This window comes from Rhinolophus sinicus, linkage group LG01, assembly GCF_036562045.2.
Source record: "Rhinolophus sinicus isolate RSC01 linkage group LG01, ASM3656204v1, whole genome shotgun sequence".
NCBI lineage: Eukaryota > Metazoa > Chordata > Mammalia > Chiroptera > Rhinolophidae > Rhinolophus > Rhinolophus sinicus.
The window spans coordinates 127,007,007-127,029,514 of NC_133751.1; the positions used below are offsets into that span (position 1 = coordinate 127,007,007).

General features: G+C 34.7%; 1 protein-coding gene across 2 annotated transcripts in view; it reads right to left on the reverse strand.

Moving 5' to 3' along the window:
• LOC141572203 (DNA annealing helicase and endonuclease ZRANB3-like) overlaps nucleotides 1-22,508 on the reverse strand; it is a 114,638-nt gene that overhangs the window by 13,314 nt on the left and 78,816 nt on the right. For both annotated transcript variants that reach the window (XM_074335603.1, XM_074335598.1), the window contains exon 4: nucleotides 545-723. In XM_074335603.1, coding sequence (XP_074191704.1) covers nucleotides 545-723 — 179 coding nt within the window. The remainder of the gene's footprint in view (nucleotides 1-544; nucleotides 724-22,508) is intronic.

Sequence of the window (22,508 nt, forward strand, 5' to 3'; positions counted from 1 at the left end):
AATCATGCATAAAGAAGATACACAAATATTAGTTGACTATTCAATGAAGACTTCCCCATAAACAGGATAGCAGTGCTTTTTAAGCCAGGTGCTACTGGGATTTTGAGCAGAACAACACTTAGTATTGCAGGGCTGTCCAGTACCCTGCAGGGCATTTCACACTCCAGGACCCTCCCATTAAAGGCCAGCATTGGTGAGGGCAGGGAATGTATCTTATTCATTTTTGTATGTACAGTGCTATGCTCTCAATGAGTTTGTACAATTAAATAATTAGACAAATAGATGCATTAACAATAAAACATGTCACTTTGCATTTTCTGTATCACCAGTGAAAATACCGGACAGAGCCAGTCTTCTGCAATTCTCTACCCCCCAACAGAAAAGGCAGAGCTCCTAAACAGGTAGTACTAACATGACAATTACATTGTTTTCCTTAATGACAACTGCGTTTTAAGCCCTGGATAAATCTATTTAATACAGAGACTTATTTAGTATATAGGAACAATTGGATTTTTTTCCTTAAGGATTAAAAAGTTATTCTTACCCAACATCAGTTTTATTCTGAATAACATTGATTTCTTCTGGACCTAGCTCTGGGATCCATTTCTCTATTTCTTCTGTCCAAGGGTATCTCAGAGATGAAGGGACCACTATTAAAAGAGGCCATTCCTCCTTATAGAAGTAAGCAATGGCGATTGCCTGGATTGTCTTTCCTAGGCCCATCTAAATTAAAAATAAATAAATGGATAAGTAGATAAACAAAAAGCCTAAAATATATTGAAAGAAAATATTTACCTAATATTTCATTTAAGAGTACCATTGCTGACATAATTTTCCAACGTAGAATCAATTGGATTACACAGTTAATAAAAATCTCAAGATCATGGTGACCTTTAAAATTCATTAGGCAAATTATTATTTTCAAACCATTTGTGATTGGACTGAAGAGATCAAATGACCACTAATTTTAAATATTAGTGATACTGGTTTCATATAACTTAATTGCATAAAGATGTATGTGACCATTTATAATTTCTCCTTTTAGAGAGCACAAGAGTAAATGCCTTATCATTATACTACAAAATCATGTTATTTCAAAGCTAGAGTAAACCCTAAGTCAGGCATATTTTACAAAAGAAGTAAACAGAATGGTGAAATCACTTGTTCAACTTATACTTCAATGGATGCACAATGAGTATGAGGCTCCAGGTTGCTGGGCCTTCCCACTTGACTGTCTTCACACTTACTCATGTATCATACTGCCCCATCCCTAAGCTGTACCTATTTAAAAATTAGTTACTAAATGAATGTTTATAGAGGTTTTGTTCACAATAGCCAGAAACTGGAGATGACCCAAATGTACTTCAACTGGTACATGGATATAAACTGTAACATATCCATACAATAGAATACTATTCAGCAATAAAATTAGGAACAGACTATTACTATACACAATAATGTGAATGAATCTCAAATGCATTTTGCTATGTGAAAGAAGTCAGACTCAAAAGCTGCATATTATATGACTCCATTTTATGTCGTTCTGGAAAAGGCAAAACGATATGGACGGAAAGCAGATCAGGCGCAGGATGAGGGGAGGGCAGCAGCATGAGGGAATTTACGGGGGGGTGGGTGACAGAGCTGTTCTATTATCTTGATTGTGGTGGCAGTTACATGACTATATGCATTTGTCAGACCGCATAGAATTATACACTAAAAAACGGTGAATTTCTAAAAGGCTGAACTATACCTCAATAATCCTGATTTTTAAAGGAAAAGTAGTTAACAATTGTGAACCATGTGAAAGAGAAAGACTGAAAGACACAGGCCCTGCTTACCAGACTATTCAAAGAGAAAAATGATATAGAAACCTAAAACAATTAATTTAAAATTAGTTTTATATGCTGAGTGAAATGAGAAAAAGGAAATTCTAGACTTTTAGCAAAGTCTCCATTAAGAAAACCTTGTTTGGTGTATATATTTTTCTTTTTACTACTGCTGTTAACAACAAAAGTAATCTTAGAATAATTCAAGCAAAGTTACACATATAAAACTCAAACTCAAAGAGAAAAGAGAAAACTAGTGTGAATTGCTTAGAAAACATTCTTTTGTTTGGAATAAAGACTGACAAAGGGAAACAAGATAAATAGTATGTAGGCAGTGATTTTTTTCTCATGAAGTAACTATTCAGATATTGTTTGAATGAATGGAAGAATGACTACATAAAGAGCAAGTGGTTTAAATTTTCTGGGACAGGCAAGAGCCAGGCACAGAAAAAGTGTCTGAAGTTTTAAAAAGGGGGAGGGAGTAACTGAAAAGCTTTTCATCCAAGAGCAGTAATATTAGTTACCATTCCAATGCTTTGTGTGTTTTTTTTTCTTTTTCTTTATTCTAAGTGTTTGTTTCCAGGACCCATCAGCTCCAAGTCAAGTAGTTGCTTCAATCTGGTTGTGGAGGGTGCAGCTCACTGGCCCATGTGGGAATTGAACCGGCAACCCTGGTGTTACAAGCATCGCGCTCTAACCAACTGAGCTAACCTGCCACCCCACCATTCCCGTATTTTGAGGCAGTACAGAGACAAAGCTAAGTCTAAAAGCTTTCATTTTCAAACAAAACCCAGTTGAAGACAAGACTTGTTTTCTACCTAGTATTTAAGAATGAAATTGAAGTTCAGTTAAGCAGGGCTTGGTGACAGGTTAAGGTAACTTAGGAATGAGCACACACAGAGCTTACATTACATACTTTATTATAAAATTAAATCGTTTAACACCTTAATATTCTATATGTCTTTCCAAGGAGTAGCAGATAACTCAACCTTTAGGTCCACATAGCCAGATTTAAGACTTCCTTGATGGTAGTAGACATAGCCTGAAGAGAAAATAACATTTAAAAATAATTTGTGAAACCAAACCAAAGTGCAATTATGTACCAACATATGGTACAAAGACTGGTATGTTTCCCCGTTTTCAAAGCCCTCCAATCCTAATAGCTGAGATCACTGAAACTTATTAGATTCTGGGACTGACTGAGTTCCAAGTCAGCAGACATTTAACAACTACAGATCTTTATTTGGCGGGGGTCATTGGTGTTGCTGCTTCTCCCCCAACAACTCTAACCCCAAGGACAGTTGCAGGAACTGAGCCATAGCCTTATTTTGTGTGTGTGGAGTACACCAACTCTGTGCCAGAGTTGTGGGTCCCTGGTTGATTCCTGTCATGTTTTAATAACCCATTTTCTTAATTTCAATATTTTCTGGAAATAGGCATCTATATTGCTTCCCTAATTTTTCCGGGACGTAGGATTCTTTCTCTGGGACTCAGATTCTATCAGTGTCCTTACCTTCTGCTTGTTGCTAAATTTACTTGGTGCCAATCAGCTGCCTTTCACATAGTGTGCATTTCACATAGTGTGACTAACAGTGTTCTACGTTGGCCGGCCTGGCACCTACTGATGAACCACTTATCAAAAGTCCTAATAGTGTCTGTGACGGAGATTAGGGATGTAGGTTTTCAATAGTGATATATAGAAATGGGATTTGAAACAACAGGTGGAAAAAAGCCAGCTGAAAAAAGAGAAGCTTTGGATTGAGGATGGGGGAGAGGGAACTAGCCTATGTCCAGGTAAGAATAAGAATAAACCTGGTGTTCTGGGAAGCTAATCTGATTAGAAGTTTGGATATTTTTATCCTCCAGTTCCCTAATTCTGTCTTGTTGTATCTAATTTGCTATTATTTTAAACTCATTGAATGAGTTATTAATTCCAGATGTTATTTTTCAGTTCTATAATGTTCATCAGCATCCGTTTTAAACTAGTTTTAGATTCTTTTTAATAGATTAAATTCTCTATTGAAATTTTTCATCTCTTTTGTTCACCTTTTCCTTGATTTTTTTGAATAAAATAATAGATGTGTTAAAGTCCCTCTCTGATCAAACATCAATATCACCTATGGGCTCTTTCTATGATCTACTTTTTCTTCTGTATTCAGTCTTTTGTTCAGGATGTTTTGTCAGCATCCCTTATATTTTCTGATTGGATTCCAGACATCATGGATAAAAAAATTATAGACTCTTTGGATGATGTTATCTTCCTCCCGGTGGGAATTAGGTTAAGTGTCTTTTGGCAGGCAGATTGAGTACCAGCAAATACCTCATTCCTTTTAAGACTTGGTTTTAGGCCTTTTTAGAGTTTATTTCAGTTTTGCCCTTATTCCTAGGGTATGGTTTTTAATATTAGGGGGTGGCCCTTCTGGGGTCACCATAAGCCCAGGCAGGAAGATTTACCAATACTTTTCTACCTAAACAAGGCTCAACTCCATCTCTGTCTCCTGAGCACCGGAATACTGCCGACATCTCTGCCTAAACTGCACATGTTCCAAGAAGCCCAGCAGAAACTTGGAGTTGGGAGGATAAAATATATACTTAGATTGCAGGATTTTGCCAAGAATTTTAAATAGCATTACATTCAATTATAAAAGTAATAACATACTTCAAGTAATTTAGGTATACAGAAATAACTACACTTAAGAGGTGGTTCAAAGCTTGTGGCTCTAACTACAACAGAATTTGTTAAAGTGGAGTCATCAGTATTTTATCACAATTAAGGCGAAATCACCTATTGAGAATCAAAGTCTTGACTCCATAATAGTACAACTGTCAGGGTACTACATTAGAAGAACTAAATAGAATAAATTAATGTCAAGGGTAGGTTTTTATCAATGTTTTCAAAATAATAAACCACTGTTTTATTTGGGAGAATAATTTTACGTTTTCTTAATATCTTATTCCACAAAATTATGAAGAGCAAGTCAATAACAATGATCCCAATTGACACACAGAATTTCAGTTTCAATTTTTTATATCACAACTGCTTTTATACAGCAACTGCATACAGAAGATGTCTGCTGATTGAGAATATTTTGAAACTAGAAAATTTTTCCAGTTTTAAAGTGATTAGCAGCTTGTACCTTTTAAGGGCAGAGATGTGGGTTTGTCTTTAGAATAAGTGGCTCACTTGTTCCAGAAGAGACTCCTTTGACGGACTCTTTTGGCTAGGCAGATTTAAAATCTTAATGAAGAACAAAGGTAAGTAAAGAAACCTACATGGGGAAATGTCAGACTGAAATCCTATGTTCTACTATTTATTCTATTTATTATTGTTAAGGAGGTATATGTGTTAGCAGAACTATTTCCTTGTTCTTATAAATTAATTTATAATTTTCTTTCCTATATGGAAGTTGAGATAGTATGTCTGAAAATTATTGTTTGTTCTTAGACGTGTGCGTGCGTGTGTTTATTCACATGTTCTTGTCTCCTAGGAGACAAAGAGCAGGGGACAGAGCATAGGGATGAGGACATCCCACGCGGAACTTCTCCTTACTTAAGACCAAAGAGGGTACTGGGTGCTGTCACACTTCCCGGATTGCTGGCTCTTCTTCATAGGTGAGAGCAAGCTTTTCCCGGGAGGAAAAACAGTGGGATCAGGCAAGGCTAGAAAGGAGGACGGCCTCAGAGGGCAGCAAGATGGCATGAAAATTTCTCTTTCTAAAGACAAGATCTGAGTTGAGGATGGTAGCAGAATGCAAGCAGACTCGTGCGCCAAGCACAGCTTGCTGCTGGCCAGGTGCAGGAGAGCAAAAAGTAAGGCCGTGGGGAGGTCTGCAGTGACAGAGGTTGGGTCTGAACATGTGACTTGAAGAACAGACATTTCTAGTGTTAGCAGTTACATGTTACATTTTTAATACTGTAGCTTTATTCTTCCCAAGTCTTTAGGAAAGTTTGGTTAAAAAAATCACATCTTTACAAAGGGGATAAAATGTTATCAACAGAAAATTGGAGTAAAGGTTATATGGATGTCCTTGGTACTGTTCATATTCTTGCAGCTCTTTTATAAGGATGAAATAACTTCCAGATAAAAAGCTGGAAAGACAAAGTTACAGGTCTACAACCTTGAGTCAGTTGTGCTGGGAGGAAAGACAAGTGAGCTGTCCTATTTTGGAAGGAGTGGCCCAGAGGACACCATTCCAGACAGTGCTGAAAAAATAACAACTTACAAATTTTTTAAAAATTACTTTAAAAAGTCAGTGTAACACTGATAGTAAAACACGAAAGGCATCAAAAAGATAATCAAAGCTCAATCTCACATTTGAGCATGGGTATAAACATTTTAAGTAGACTACCAGAATACAGAACTCAGTAGACCATTAAAAGAATAATATGATCAAGAGGCATTCAAGTCCAGGAATAACAAGACTGTTCAATCTAAGAAAGTCTGTTACTACAATTCACAGGGTTAATAGATCAAAGGGGAAAACTGTCATATGATAATCTTTAGATGCCAAGAAGGCAACTAAAAATATGCAGTTTTTATTCTTAATAAAAGCCCTTTATTATTAACTATTACTAAAAGGATAATCTGTTCACATGAAAAAAGTATGTATCTCAGCCAAAAAAGGCTATATCATGCTTAATGGAGAAAAATACATTGCCATTGATATTAGAAACTGGAGAAAGAAATGATAGATATAAATATTAGAACAGACAGGCAACAAGTGTATTACTTGCAGATAATGTGAAACCAAAAGAATCAATAGAAAAATGATTACCATTATTAGTAGCAGTTCCTAAGCGTTAACTAAAGAATTTAGGTAAGTAACTAGTTCCCAATTAAGATGAAAAAAGTTTGATACTTTGGAAGAAATAATCAAAATAGAGCAATGAAACAGAACAGAGTACAGAAACATGCCAAATACATATGGGAATCGAGTATATGATAAAGGTGGCATTTTAAGCCAATGAAAACATGGTTCATTCAACTAATGCTGTTAGGAAAACTGGCTAGTGAAGGAAACCAGAATATGTTACCCCAAAATATGCCTCTTTGCCATAAAAATTATTTTGAGCTAAAGGCAATTAAGAAGCCATAAATGCAGAAAAACCTCCCTCTTTTCTGCCTAAAGGCAGGAAATAAATTCTCCTTTTACTGGAGACAGACTCTTATCAGTCCAGGGAGGCACCAGAGGAATCTGCAAATAAACCTTGTTAAACTAATGCTTATCTTCCTAGTTACTTCTTCCACCATTTACTACTCTTATTAATTTCTGGGGAATTTTGTTTCTTAGTTGATCTTCAATTACAATTCCAAGGAAGTATAATCACAGTGCTTCCTACTTTGCTATATGGTACATAGAATAACTTTCACAAAAACAGAATTTGGCTTTAACCTCACAATCTAGTTAGATGAGCTAATAATTTAATAGAAAAAAACTAATTTCAAAAGTTCAATAAAACCTCTTAAAGGGAATCTTATTTGTACATTGTTTTGATTACCTGTTATTTCAGGTAATCAATTAAAGTGCTATATTTATGCTGCTATGATAAAAATATAACTGTTTAACAAATGGAAGAATAAATAAATTACATCACTAAAATTTCTAGTAATGAACACAGAGAAATCAAATATAATGTATTTTTAAAGGAAAGAAAAACACAAAATTATCCATGTTATATGAAAATACGAAATTATCCATGTTATATAACACTGTAAATATGCTGATCACAAATGCAAACAAAGGAGTCTTTCAGAAGTATACAGAAACAAGGACTAACACACAAAGAACAGACAATGAACATTTGCACTTGGAAAACTAATTACTGCCATTAATGATTATAGATCAATTCAGCTAGAGATTTTATAAAAGATAAGATGAGCAAATCTCTTGCTTAGCATTGTAAATAATTACAGTGTGGTGCTTTATATCCTTTTTTTTGTGTAGCAACACTATAACTTGAAGACAATGTCAGAATTAAGAATAAAGAATCTCACGTCAAAATCCAGATCAGCATAATAAAATATTTTCTTCAGTTAAATAATGACACATAAAAAATTATGGTGAAAGTGAAGTAAATAAATAAGGCCACCACTTACTTGTGATAAGAAAATTACTTCTGCTTCCAAAATAAGGGATCAAATACAAATTAATCAAAAGCAAATCAATCAATAGGTTCATAGACAAAATGTTTGCAAGGTATTAGAATGCTTTCAGTTGAACAAGTATTTGTATTAATCTGTCAATTCATGTGTTGATACATAGCAATCGCTTAAGAACCAACCATTAGAAAGAACCTGAAATCTCAATCCAGTAATTTTTGAAAATGTTAATTAAGAAATGTCAGAGATTCACTACTCAGATTCAGAACTGAGACCCTTTTAAGATGGTTCCAATATATATGAAAAAGAAAGTAAAAAGGAACCCTCATAAGTCTTTAAAAAGAAAAATAAGAATTAACTTCCTTAAATGGTTACATAAAATGAAAAGGAAACAAGCAAGAAGAAACAAAATGCTGATCACATCTTCTACCAGTTGCCAAAATGCCACTGTTGACTAAAAATGGAGCCCTAATAAGTTGGGTAGATAGCTTCCAAAAGGGAAAAAGGGAAGGATGGCTACCAAACCTACGATTAGGCTAGAGTATTATTGCTGAAACTGAAGCAAGAATATGAATCAAATAAGGCTGTAAACTCAATTTGTCATTCTAAAAAAAAGATATGGAATGCTAACCCAAAATTAAAATTGCTGTTAAAATTCGCTTATGTTAAAGAAAACCACAGGCCCGAAATGGCATCACGCGTGCTAAAAGCCCTTGATGCTAAACCTAGATTTAATACCTGATGTGACTGCAGTTTTAACCTCTCTCAGAAACATAATTTTAATCAACCAAGCTGGAACTTTCTGGCCAAACACAAGTAATCTGTCACAATGGATCCTCTCCATCCCCCATGGAAAGAAGAGGCGATCTACAAGATAAAAACCCTTTCTGGTCTTTTCCCCCAAAGAAAAGAGGTCCAGGCCTAAAACTGATCCTTTCTTTGCTCTTGTTAATATATCCCTTACCCTACGCTTCTTCCTATAAAAACCTTCCATTTTTACAACCCTTGGAACACCTTTCTAGTTGCTAAATGGGATGCTGCCATATTCATGAATTGCTTAATAAAGCCAATTAGATCCTCATATTTACTTGGTTGGAATTTGTTTTTTAACAGGTATAAAGAAAAAACCAGGACTACTAAAGAATAAGGAGAAAACCATCGATATTTTAGAAGTACTTATTACTAACAAATTAATTCTTAGTATGTTTAGAGAACATTTAAAGAGATGACTTATTTTGTCTAAAAAACAACCACCCTAAATCAAGGTAGATTTTTCTGGCCCCAAACTATATAGTTTTCTTCTCTAGAATGGAAGTTGTATAGGCTGTTTCTACATTAGACATAGTTATAGATAATTTCTCCTACAATACAATGAACCCCAGGGAAGCATTATAGCAAGGTGAAATGTATTTGGTTTCTGACATTTTTATTGGATAGGGATGCACCTTGCTTTCCCTATAGAACTAAATATGTTAGTGGATAATTTCTTTGTTATTTCTCTTCCTTTGTCTTCTATTAGAACTAGTAATGGCTCCAAATTTCTTAAATGAATCTATGTACAAAAAAAGCTCAGAAATGCATAGCCCATCAATTATTACTTAAGGAATTCAATTTTAATCCATAAAAAGAAATGAGATATGTCAAAATTATGACAATAGCATCATATGCTAGTCACATTCCTCATTTATTAAATATTACCCATGTCAAATTAAAAAATGACTCTGGTTTTGTGGAACTAGTTGACTAGAGAAAATGTAATATATCTCAACTTCAGAAAATTTGATGAAAATGTTATCTAATCAAATCTTCCTAAGAAATAAATTCAAATTGGGTTTAGAATCAAAACAAATGTTACATGAAAAGTATTAATGATTATAACAATAAAATATAAGTAAAAGTTAATTTATATGAGAAAGATGCATATGTTAAGATCAAACCTGGTCTTGATTTCATTTTACTGAAATATTAGTGACATTAAAAGTAGAGAAAATAGTTCGTTAAATTCATAGTTTACACTATGTAGTAAACCAGCAAGTTAAAAAACAACAAAAATATTATGAAAATGTTAGAATAAAAAAGTAATAAATGTTAGAAATTAATGTTAGAATTTAAAAAGATGACCAACTCTATTGATGAATTAATCATATATTATGAAATAACCTAAAGATGGATTTTAAATAAAAATGTGAAAAGTGACAAGAATATTCAGCTAATAGTATTTGTTTATCCTCTTTATTATTATTTATCATTAATGGTCTCAGTACTAATATTAATAAAAACAGATAAAGAGTCATTTCATTTTATGTAGAAACTCACTTAGGACAGGGAAGAAAAAACTAAGTATAAGAAGCATACACATAATTTTAAAATGCCATGGAGATTTAAGGAAAGGGTCTAACTTGTCTCAATAGTTGATAATCTTAAGTAACTGAAAAGAGGTTAAATTACGTGTAGTGTACAATGTTTAAATCAGCAGGAATATACAGAGACCACTTGAAAGAAAATCTTCCCTTCAAAATTGTTATGGTAAAAAAATTTGGATGCTTGGCTCTCCTAAAAACTTTAACCCCCTAGAAATATCTCATTTCCTATAGACTAAATATTTCCTATAGACATAAAATTTCAAATAGGGAAATATCATCATTGTTAAAAAAATAATTTCTAAATTAACTTTAGAGCTTGAGAGGAGAATAAATAGATTAGAACCTGCAGAAAACACCAAAGATTGAATCATTCTACTGACAATTTTTAAATCACTTATGAGTAAAGTTAAATAAAGATTAAGAAAGATACACACTTCACATCACTGTAATACACAAAAAGAGGACACTAACAATCTAGAAAAGCAGTTCTTAAACTTTTAAAAAGCAGTGTAAGCCTTTTTCAAAGAAAACATTACAAAGAAATTCAACATTTGCAAAACCAAAAAAGTCAGACAGCTATGGCTGAAGTAAATTAAGGACCTCACAGCCCCATGCCCTCAGTTCTGTGAAATATAGCTCACAAACCATGGAAAGTTACCCAGTCAATAAACTCAATTCCCTTTTTTTCAGTGCTGGTTTTCTTCTTACTTCTGAAGGCCCATCTCAAATTTACCTCCTCCACAGTGTCTTCTGACTTAAGCTGGGATTAATGTTCCTTCTACAAAAGTACCACAGAATTTATATTGTAAACTTCAGTTCTCGTATCCTACCTTTTACACAGACCACACAGAGACATACACTCCCCCCCACCCATCCTTCATTTCCTGATTGAAAGCTTCTCAGAGGCTTTTTAAATCTATTACCTAAGAACTTAGCAAATAGAAGACCCTCAATGATATTGTTTCTTAATCTATATTCCTAAGAATTTAGCAAATAGAAGACCCTCAATAATATTAATTTGTTGAATATAGGAATGAAAGATAGGTTAATCAATGGCTGAAGAAAAAAATGGCTTTAAAACATTCTAATGTAAAGAAATAAGACCTGAACTAGTAACAATCCCTAGCCACTTTCTATGAAAACTCTGGAGCCTTTATGTATATGCAGAATTGTTGTCCAATTCCCAGCGCAGCTGTGGCCTCTTTGGGATTTTTTTTAAAGTTCTGTGGAAATTTAAGGCCATAACTGAAAAAGGAAAAGCAGATTATGGGGTGATACTTAATTTTAACCACCCCTCCCAATTTTAAATAATTTCTATTCATTAAGAACAATCCGTTTAATAAAAACTGGTGAGGCAGGAATGTTTGCAGCATTCTCCTTACAATGTACTTGGAACTGTTAACGTATAATAACAGTGATTTAGGGTAAGATAATGGCATTGGGGCTTTGTGCCTTTCAAACGCTTATGTGAATAGTAAACGTTATATTCCAGGAAGATGCTTTGTGTCTGACTCTATCTGGGCAGGGTTTAAATCACCATTGCTGTCACCTCTGTTTTTCATTTTGAATTTTGTCCAAGACTATTGAGAGAACATTGTAATAGCCCAGCTGCGCAAAACAGCAGGAGCCCTAAATAAAATTACATCAGCCTCCAAAGAAATCAGGGTAAACTTCTTTAAAATTGAAAATGTAATCAGTTGCATTTGTCCGTTGCTACTGTTCAAGATAAAAAAAAAATTCAGACTGAAGAATGACTTGCAGGACAGCAAGAACACTCTATGCTACACATTTTAATAATGCTGTTTTTTTGTTTTTTTAAAGACCTCCAAGCCCCAAAACTCACTTAACAGAAACTCTTCTTCATTACCTTCTTGCCTAGGATAACTGGAGGTGGGTTATACTGGGTTTGGATCTGATTTAAAGTACTCATCTCTAGTACACAAGATTTCCTTCTTGTTCAGATGAAGAGACCTGTCTTGATGAGCTCAAATGTTCTCAAGTAGTCAACAACAACAAAATTAATAAGACAACATAAGTTCTCTTTCCCTTTCTTATTCATTCATTTGGAAGGCATCAACTGGAAATTTACTATTCCCCAGACACTGCTAGATAGACATGGCTTCAGTCCTAGGAGTTCCGTTCTATGGGAGAGAACCAGATGAGTAGAACATAATTCAAATGATAGTAGAATTTGGAGCACAGAGGAACCAAGAAGCACCAAGGATGGTGACACAAGGAAGTGATATTTGAAGAGGATTTTGAATGATGATTTTGTTAGATGGACATGGGGAAAGTACTGAAGACAGAAGGAAAGGAATGAATCAGAAAAAGAACACCCTATTTAGAGATATAGAAGCACACAACCTATGGTGTTTGGGAATAGGAGAAAAGGAAAGGAAAAGCTGAGATGTATTTATCCTCTTCCTTACATAAGCAATCTCATGACAAAAGTATTATTACTCCCTACTTTACACAAGGAAATTGAGACTCAGAAAGATTAAGTAACCTGCCCAATATGACTCTGATAATAAGTAGTAGATATTACAATAAGTAGAGAAATGGAAATGTCACTAAAATTTACATAGGAGAAGAACAGAAAAAAAGAATGAAAGAAAGAGGTAGTGGCTAGTTTGTGAAGTGTTTTACAGGCAACAGGAAGCAATGGAGAATTTTAGGAATATAACTCTAGTAGCAGTAAACACTGACTGTTTTCATTTGATTCAGCTTTGGCCTTCAGAAAACAAAGGGAACACACCCTAACTCATTTTATGAGGCCAGCATTACCCTTACACCAAAAACAGACGAAGATATTATGAGAAAGGAGAAGTACGAACCAATACTTCTCAGGAACACAGATGCAAAAATCCTCAAATATTAGCAAATCAAATCCAACAACATATAAGACGAATTACAAGTATACACCATGACCAAGTAGAATTTATCCTAAGTATGCAAGACTGGTTCAACACTTGAATATAAAAAAATATAATCCACAACATCAAAAGACTAAAGAAGAAAAAAAATCATATCATATTACTTGATTCAGAAAAAGCAACTGATAAACTCCAACACCTATTCATGACAAAAGCTCTCAGAAAATTAGTAACACTGGGGAATTTCATCAATTTGGTAAAGAGCATCTAAAAAAATTCCTACAGTTAACTTACTACATAATGGTGAGAAAGTGGACTCTTTCCCCATGAAATAGGGAACAGGGCAAGGGTGTCTTGTCTCACTATTCCTATTCAAATTGTACTAGTCGACCAATAAAGAGAAGAAAAGGAAATAAACAGTGTATAGATTGTAGACATGCTATTATATATAGAAAGTCCAAAAGACTCTACCAAAAAAACTGTTAGAACTGATAAATGAATTCAGGAACATTGCAGGAATCGAAATCAATATACAAAAATCTATTGTTTCTATACACTAACAACAAACTATCAGAAAGAGAAATTAAGATCCTATTTACCCTATACACTGAAAATTATAAAACATGAATGAAAGAAATTGAAGAAGAGTCAAATGAATGGAAAGATATTCTGTACTCATGAATTGGAAGAACTAATATTGATAAAATGTCCATACTACCCAAAGAAATCTACAGATTCAATACAATCCATAACAAAATTTCAATGGCATTTCTCATAGGAATAGATAATTCCTAAAATTTGTATGGAACCACAAAAGACCCTGAAAAGCCAAAGAAATCTGGAGAAAGAATGGAGGCATAATGATCCCTGATTTCAAATGATATTATAAAGCTATAGTAATCAAAACCATATGGTATTAGCATAAAAACAGATACACTGGGAAACCCACACATATATGGTCAATTAATTTATGATAAAGAAACCAAGAATATAAAATGGGGAAAGGACAGTCTCTTCAATAAATGGTGCTGGGAAAACTAGACAGCCACATACAAAAGAATGAAACTGGACCACTATCTCACACCATAGACACAAATAAAATCAAAATGGATTAAAGACTTGAACCTAAGACCTCAAACCATAAAACTAGAAGAAAACATAGGCAAAAAACTCCTTGATCTCCATCTTGACAATGATTTTTTTAGATGTGACACCAAAAGCAAAGGCAACAAAAGAAAAACTAAACAAGTGGGACTGCATCAAACTAAAAAGCTTCTGAGCAGCAAAGGAAACCATCAACAAAATGAAAAGACAACCTACTGAATGGGAGAAAATATTTACAAATCATATATCTGTTAGGGGGTTGATATCCAAAATATATAAACAACTCATACAACTAAATAACAACAGCAACAACAACAAAAACTAAACAATCAGATTTAAAAATGGGGCATGAATCTGAATAGCTATTTTCCAAAAAATATATAGATAGATGTCTAACAGGTACATGAAAAGATGCTCAACATCACTAATCATCAAGGAAATGGAAATCAAAATCACAATGATATATCAGCTACACCTGTTAGAATGGCTATCATCAAAAAGATAAGAAATAACAAATGTTGATAAACAGAAAAAAGAAAAAAAATCAAAGACATTCTAAATAAATGGAGAGATATTTTGTCTTCATGGATCAAAGACACATTGTTAAGGTTTCTTCCCAATTTGATCTATAGATTTTTCCTACTTTGATCTATAAATTCAAAGTAACCCCAATTAAAATCTCAGCAAGCTATTTTGCACAGATGGATAAACTGATTTGAAAATGTATATGGAAAGGTGAAGAAGTTGGAATAGCCAACTGAAGAAGACAAAGTTGGATGACTCACACTACCCAATTTCAAGAATTACTGTCAGGCTACAGTAATCAAGACAGCATGGTATTGGGGAAAAAACAGACACAGATCAATGGAACAGAACAGAAACCCAGAAATAGACCCCTACAAATAGTCAAACAATCTTTAACAAAGAAAGAAAGGTAATTCAGTGGAGAAAGAATAGTCTTTTCAACAAATGGTGCAGGAATGATGGGACACCCATATGTCAAAAAAAGAATCTAGACACAGATGTTATACCTTTTACAAATATTAACCAAAAAAAGATCATAGACCTAAGTGTAATGCAAAACTATACAACCCCTAGAAGATAGCATAGAAAAAAATCTGGGTGACCTCGGATTTGGCAATGAGATACAAGACCAACAGGACAATCAATGACAGAAAAATATCAGTAAGTAGGCCTTCATTAAAGTTAAAAACTTCTGCTCTGTAAAAGATACTTTTAAGAGATGAAAAGATAAGCCACAAACTGGGAGAAAATATTTGCAAAACACATAGCTGATAAAGGACTTGCACCTAAAATATAAAGAAATCTTAAAACTGAACAACAACAAAAAGAAAAAAACTCAATTAAAAAATGGGCAAAAGAATGGATCAGAGACCTCCCCAGAGAAGATACATAGATGGCCAATATGCATATGAAAGGAGGCTCGACGTCATATACCCGTATGTCACTAGAGAACTGCAAATTTGAAAAATAATGAGATACTAGTGGAATGGCTAAAATTTTGTATTTTTTTTTTAAGTGACAATACCAACGGCGGTGAGGTTACAGGACAAGAGGAACGCTCATTCATATCTAATGAAAATGCAAAATGGCGCAGGCACCTTGGAAGACACTGTCGGTTTCTGAGAAAAGTGAACACAGTCTTAATGTATATTAGGGCTTGAACTGTATTCCCTTGCCCAGAAGATGCACTAACGTCCCATCCCCTCAGTACTTCAGGATGTGACCTTATTTGGATAGAGGGTCACTGTAGATGTAATTAGTTAAGATGATGTCGTATAGGAGTAGTGTGAGACCGTAATCCAGCCTGACTGATGTCTTCATGAGAGAAGAGACATAGACACACAGGGAGAATGACCCGTGGAGATGGAGGCAGGAACTGAAGTGAGGCAGGGATTGAAGGGATACAGCTACGAGTCCAGAAACGCCAAGGCCTGTTGGCCATCACCCGAGAACTAGAAGACAGGCATCGAACAGATTCTCCCTCAGAGTCCTCGGAAGGAACCAAACCTCCTTATGCCTTGATTTCAGACTTCTAGCCTCCAGAACTGGGAGAGAATAACTATCTGTTGTTTTAAGCCAATGAGTTAAATGGTACTTTCTTATGGCAGCTCTGGGAAAGGAATATACCATACAGTCCAGCAATTGCACTCCTAGATAACTACTCAACTGGTCATATCCACACAAAAACCTACACGTGAATGTTTACAGCAGCTTTATTCATAATCGTGAAAAACAGGAAGAAACTAGGCTGTTCCTTCCTTTTGGTGAATGGAAAGCCAACTATGGTACAAGCATAAAATGCAATATTATTCAGTGATTAAAAAGAAGCTATCAAGCCACAAAAAGACATGGATGAACTTAAATGGCTAAGTGGAAAAAGCCAGTCTGAAAAAGGTGCGCTTCCAATTATATGACATTCTGGAAAAGGCAAAATCATAGATTCATTACACTTATCTGTGGTTGTCAGGGGTTGTGGCCTGGCGGGGGGGGGGTGAGGGGGAGGGTGGGTAAATGAGTGAAGCACAGGGGACTGTTTAGGGCAGTAAAACTATTCTGTGTGATACTGTAATGGTGAACTGAGACATGAATCACTTGTGAAAATCCATAGAACTTTACACTACAAAGAGTAAACTTTAATGTATACAGGTATTTAAGAAATAATTAAGGAGGTAGAGGGATCTCATGATAGAATGTACAGTGGGAGGAAAGAACTTAAATGTATTATAAATGTATGAAAAGCTCACTGAATGGAGGAGAGAAATAAGGCGCTGACCCCCACCATTTTGAAACTGAGTGGGGTTTGTAAGAATAAAGCAAAAGGATAAGCACTGCATTGTAGTTGACAATTTTCCTTCCCATGGGGGTACAGGTTAGTAATACCGAAACCACCAGACATGCATACTGAAACTGAACAATTGAGTAAATGGATGGCAGATGATGGGCGCCAGGATTCTCACTGTTGGAGTGGGAGGTTACAGATAAGTGAGGAGGAAGAGGGGCTAGAATGATCCATATGGTAATTGATTAGAGTTGCAGACATCAGTTTGAACTCATGTCTAGCTTAATTACAGATACAGATGATTTTATATATATATATATAAAATATATGTATACACACATGTTAGTATACACACATTTATCTCCTTGCTCTGTCAGCTGAGAGGAGCTAGAGAAAATGACAGTCCAGTGAAAATGAGTACACCTAGCACTTAGATCCTGGTTCTAATATCATTCTTCAATAAAAGGCACAGGTTTTCTTAGAGGAATGACTGATTCTAGGACTGGCGTGGAAAACATGTAAGATGAGCCCAAAGCACCCTGTAGTGCCAAAAAGTAAGAAAATGCTAAGAAAAAAAACCCCGAAAACCAAACAAATAAACAAAAACCCCCAAAACTCAAAACCCCAAACAAAACATCCCACAATGAGAGAGGCATGTCAAAAGGACACAGGAGTGAATTTATAGTTCCCAATGGTCAAAACTGGAACAATTTGAGCAAAAAACAAAGTAGTATTGGATAATAACCTAAAATATAAAATGAGTCCATACTGATATAAATATATAATAAAGTAAATGAATGAATGAATTCTAAATAATTTATGTATTTATTCCGCCTTTAAAGAAGTGGAGTGTAAATCCCCAATTCCTTTAGCCTGGGCTGCATATAGTTACTTTTAAAAAAAAAAATACAGTATGGAAAGGGAGGGGGGGAAAACAGCAACTTTACAGTGGAGAAACCTGACAAACACTACGTCAAGCCAGGTGATAAAGGTCAACATCAACAGTGATAAGTCTAGTGACAGTATGTCCCCTCGATGTGAAATGATGACAACACCACTTTACATGATGACCAAACGCATTTACATGATGACAAAAACATCACACAAATTCCAATTAAGGAACATTCTATAAAATACTGAACCATTAATTCTCAAAACTGTACAGATCTTCATAACAAGGAAAGTCTGAGAAACTGTCACAACCAAGAGAAGCCTAAATAGATAGGACTACTAACTGTAATGTGTATTCTGGATGGGATCCTGGAACAGAAAAAGGATATTAGAAAAAAAGTGAGGAAATCTAAATAAGGTATGGTCTTTAGTTAATAATACATAGATATTGGTTCTTTGAGATACATATACCATACTAATCTTAATAATAGGGGACTGGACATGAGGTATACGAGAACTCTCTGTACCATTTTCACAACAATTCTATAAATTCAAAACAATTTTAAAATTAAAAATTTATTTTCAAAAAAGGAACATCCCCAAATAATACAGATGGCCTTAGAAATAAGGAAAGGAAGAAAGCAGGCAAATTCTACTGATTTAAAGGAGTACAGATAATCTCACTAGCACAAAATTGTAATGCCATCACCTTCATTCTAACATTCAGCTTCATTCATTTGAGCAAGAAGAATGTCTTGCAGATTTTTCTGTCCTCAAGAAATCCTGTTTCAAAATATAGAAAGTCTGGTACCTGGAAACTTTGTATAGGATAGTAACTGATAGACAGGAGCTGGATTGCTTCTGGCCAAACATCAGCTCCTAGCATGTTCTAGCTGTACATTCTTGGGCAATTTACTTAACCTCTCTGTGCCTCATCTTTCTCATCTGCAAAATGAGAATAATAATAATAATAATACCCCTATAAAACTGTTGTGAGGATGACACAAATTAATACATGTGAAACACAAGAATGGAACCTGACACATATGTACGTACGTGTATTGTTAACTATTTAATCAGTTCCTTTATTCAACAAAAATGTGCCAATAACAAAGAAGGGTTATGACTTCGAAACAGTAAGAGCTCCAAGGAGGATGTGTTAAATTCAAGTTGGTCCTGGTAAAGGAAAGCTAGGATATATAGAAGAAAACGGAATAAAGATTTCCATTTCAGCTTACTTTGTCAAACCAGGGTCAGGCTTATATAAAAAGAAAAGTAAAATTCTTCACATCTAGTTAATTTCTTATTCTTCAAACGTATAAATTAATGTTGGCAAAGTCTGTATGACAGTATCAAATTTAAGGTCTTCTGGGCAGAAACCACCTTCCAAAGGGGTATCTCAGTGTTTACAGACACGTACACATTTCTGCCTGCAGAGAAACTGACAATGTTTCTCAAACTTGACATCAGCTTGCAGAAATACTTCTCCCAGCATTGAACAGGTCCCACTGCCTCTCCCTTCCAAACTCTTCCTCCAGAGAAGCACCTTAACCAAAAGAAAAGCATCCATAATGATGACTGTAGGACGTTTGTTCCAAATATTTATCTATTAATATGTCACAAAGGTAGCCAAGCCAAGCAGCGTGGCCTTGACAAAAGTTTCCTTTTCTTTTGAAAGAGGAAGGAAAGCAATACTTTATTTGGTATACTATTCTCCCCATACCCTAAATGTTTACTAAAGTAACAGGAAAGAAATTTAAGAAAAATCTGTGTGTGTGTGTGTGTGTGTGTGTGTGTGTGTGTGTTGTGTGGTGAGGGGGGCTAAAGTACTAACAAAAAATATTACATAAAAGGAAAGTAGGAATTTTCTGAGTTTGATAATAAATACTATAGATAAGAGAAGACAGAATCTGTGAACTGACAAAATTTTGTCCATTATGACACAATATTAGGCTATTCATGTAAATCCAAGATGTTAATCCCATTTCCTTAAAGTAAAAACTAACATTACAAAATTTTCTAAAAACTAAGTTTCTACAAAGAACAATAGTCTTTAAATACTTAACAAATAAGGTAGGAAGTATGTAGGTTTGATATTTTTCTCCATGTATATCCTGGTTTGTGTCAATGTGAAATTATTTTTCACGTTTAAAATCTTTATGAATTAACATTTTCAATGATTTTCAACTGAAGAACAACAGAAGAAAGACACAGTGGTTCAAAAGGAATTATTAAAAAGCAATTAAGATAATAGTGCACCAGCTTGACCACAAACTATGGTCTGAATTCCATTATTTATGGAATACAAATTCACAACAGCTTCTGGATATTCACTATACACTTCTTGAAACAACACTTAATTGCATAAAACCAAGAGGGGGGAAAAAGAAGTAATTAAAACAGTTTAAGCTAGGTTTACAAAGTTAATTTTACTAAAAGTTGCAGCTTTGTTGGTTACCTGACGTATAGTTTTATAATTGAAATAAACAATGGTCACACAATTAAACAGAATTTAAATCACCATTCCAATTTAAAGTTAATGATTACTTTATAACAGAGGGTGCCAAAAACGTATACATATTTTAAGAAAGGGAAAAAAAACTATTAAAATTATCATACTCAATATATACCAATAACAAAAGATGAATACAAGTCATGTTTGACTTCTGCAATTACAAGAGGTGCTCAAAGCGGTTACCATCATCGTCCAGACACTTTTGATGATGGCGAACTACTGCTTGAGCAATGTTGAGCCAAGTGTCCACTTATATACATTTATTTTGGCACCCCTGGTGTATAGTAGAGAGATATATAATTCCACAAAGATTGAATACATTAGAAACAGATAATAGTGGAAAAATACTAGAAGAAGGGGGAGAAATAGCAGTAAATGTTTTGTGTAACATTTTTTGTCAGTATTCTACTTTAGTCCCCATCACCAAATACACACACACACACACACACACACACACACACACACACACACACAAAACCAAGTAAGTCATTTGTTTTAAAGCTAGGGAAGAAAGATCACATCAGACAGCTAAATTATATAATACTCCAAGTGGGTTCAAGCAGCTAAAAAAAAGGAGGTTCAGTGGTGGCCGGGTGGCTCAGTTGGTTGGAGTGCAAGCGCTGAACAACAGGGTTGCCAGTTCGGTTCCCACATGGGCCAGTGAGCTGCGCCTTCCATAACTAAATTGAAGACGAGCTACCATTGAGCTTCCGGAGGGGCAGTCGGATGGCTCAGTTGGTTAGAGCACGTGAGTTCTTAACAACAAGGTTGCTGGTTCAATTCCCGCATGGGATGGTGGGCTGCACTCCCTGAAACTAAAGATTGAGAACGGTGACTGGACTTGGAGCTGAACTGCACCCTCCACAATTAGACTGAAGGACAATGACTTGGAGCTGATGGGCCCTGGAGAAACACACTGCTCCCTAATATTCCCCAATAAAATTTATAAAAATAATAAATATATTAAAATAAAATAAGGAGGTTCAGTAAGAGATGTAAAATTGCTCTCTTAAGTCTTAGCTATTTGATGAGTCAAATATTCATCATAAAAACCATATTTTTTAATTTAAAAATCAAAAGGTAGTTGACCTCCAAATTATAAACTATATGTCCTTCTCTGACTTCAGTACCATTTTGTGATAAGGAGGATAGTATTAGAAAACAGAATGAAGGTCAAACCAGAGTTCACATAATTTACATATATACAAGTTCTTCCCATTTCAGCACTTTTAATTTACTAACTAACTTTCATCCACACTAGCTTGGTAAAGATTTCATAAAAATGACATTTCAACTCTACCACTACCAGAGGTCATTAGCGGTTGTGAGCTGAGATCTTAGACTTATACATCATACTGTTTACTGCTGTAGCCTGTTTTTCTGTACTCATTTGTAAAGTTGAGGGTTTTTTCTTAATTAACATTATTAACAGGATTTGCTATAATAAGCCCTGCAAAGTTGAATAGCTATAAAAGAATGAGAGTCCTTAAAATGATGGTGAAAAGAGAGAAGTAATTATGACGGACACAAAAATGGACAATTTTTTTTAAGTATTGAGGAAATATTAAATGGTTCTTTTACATTTATTAAATTTAAAAATAAGAATGGCTTTGAAAGATCACAAATCACTCAAACCGTGACAAGTGCTATGTGATTGTAAGTAACAGGAGCTGAGGAAAAGTGACGATACAGTGAAAAACTCTTGCTAGCTAAGGGTTCATCATGAACTTTCACAATCCTTAGTGTAATGTTCACTGAGGGGAAGACAGGAGTTTTTTGGAGAATAGGAGAATTAAGGTGTTGACCAAGCATTGATTTCAATCCATGAATGATTCCATAGATTTAAGGCCTATCCAAACCACTAAGACATCAAAATGAAGAACACGGTAGCAATGATATGCCATAGCTGCTAATATGACTTTCTCCATGAATTGCATGTGGAGATTATTAAGATAGTGTTACCTTTTACAATGTATTTTCTGTGAACATAAAACTGGTCTGTTAAAAAAATATGAATACACATACATCCATAC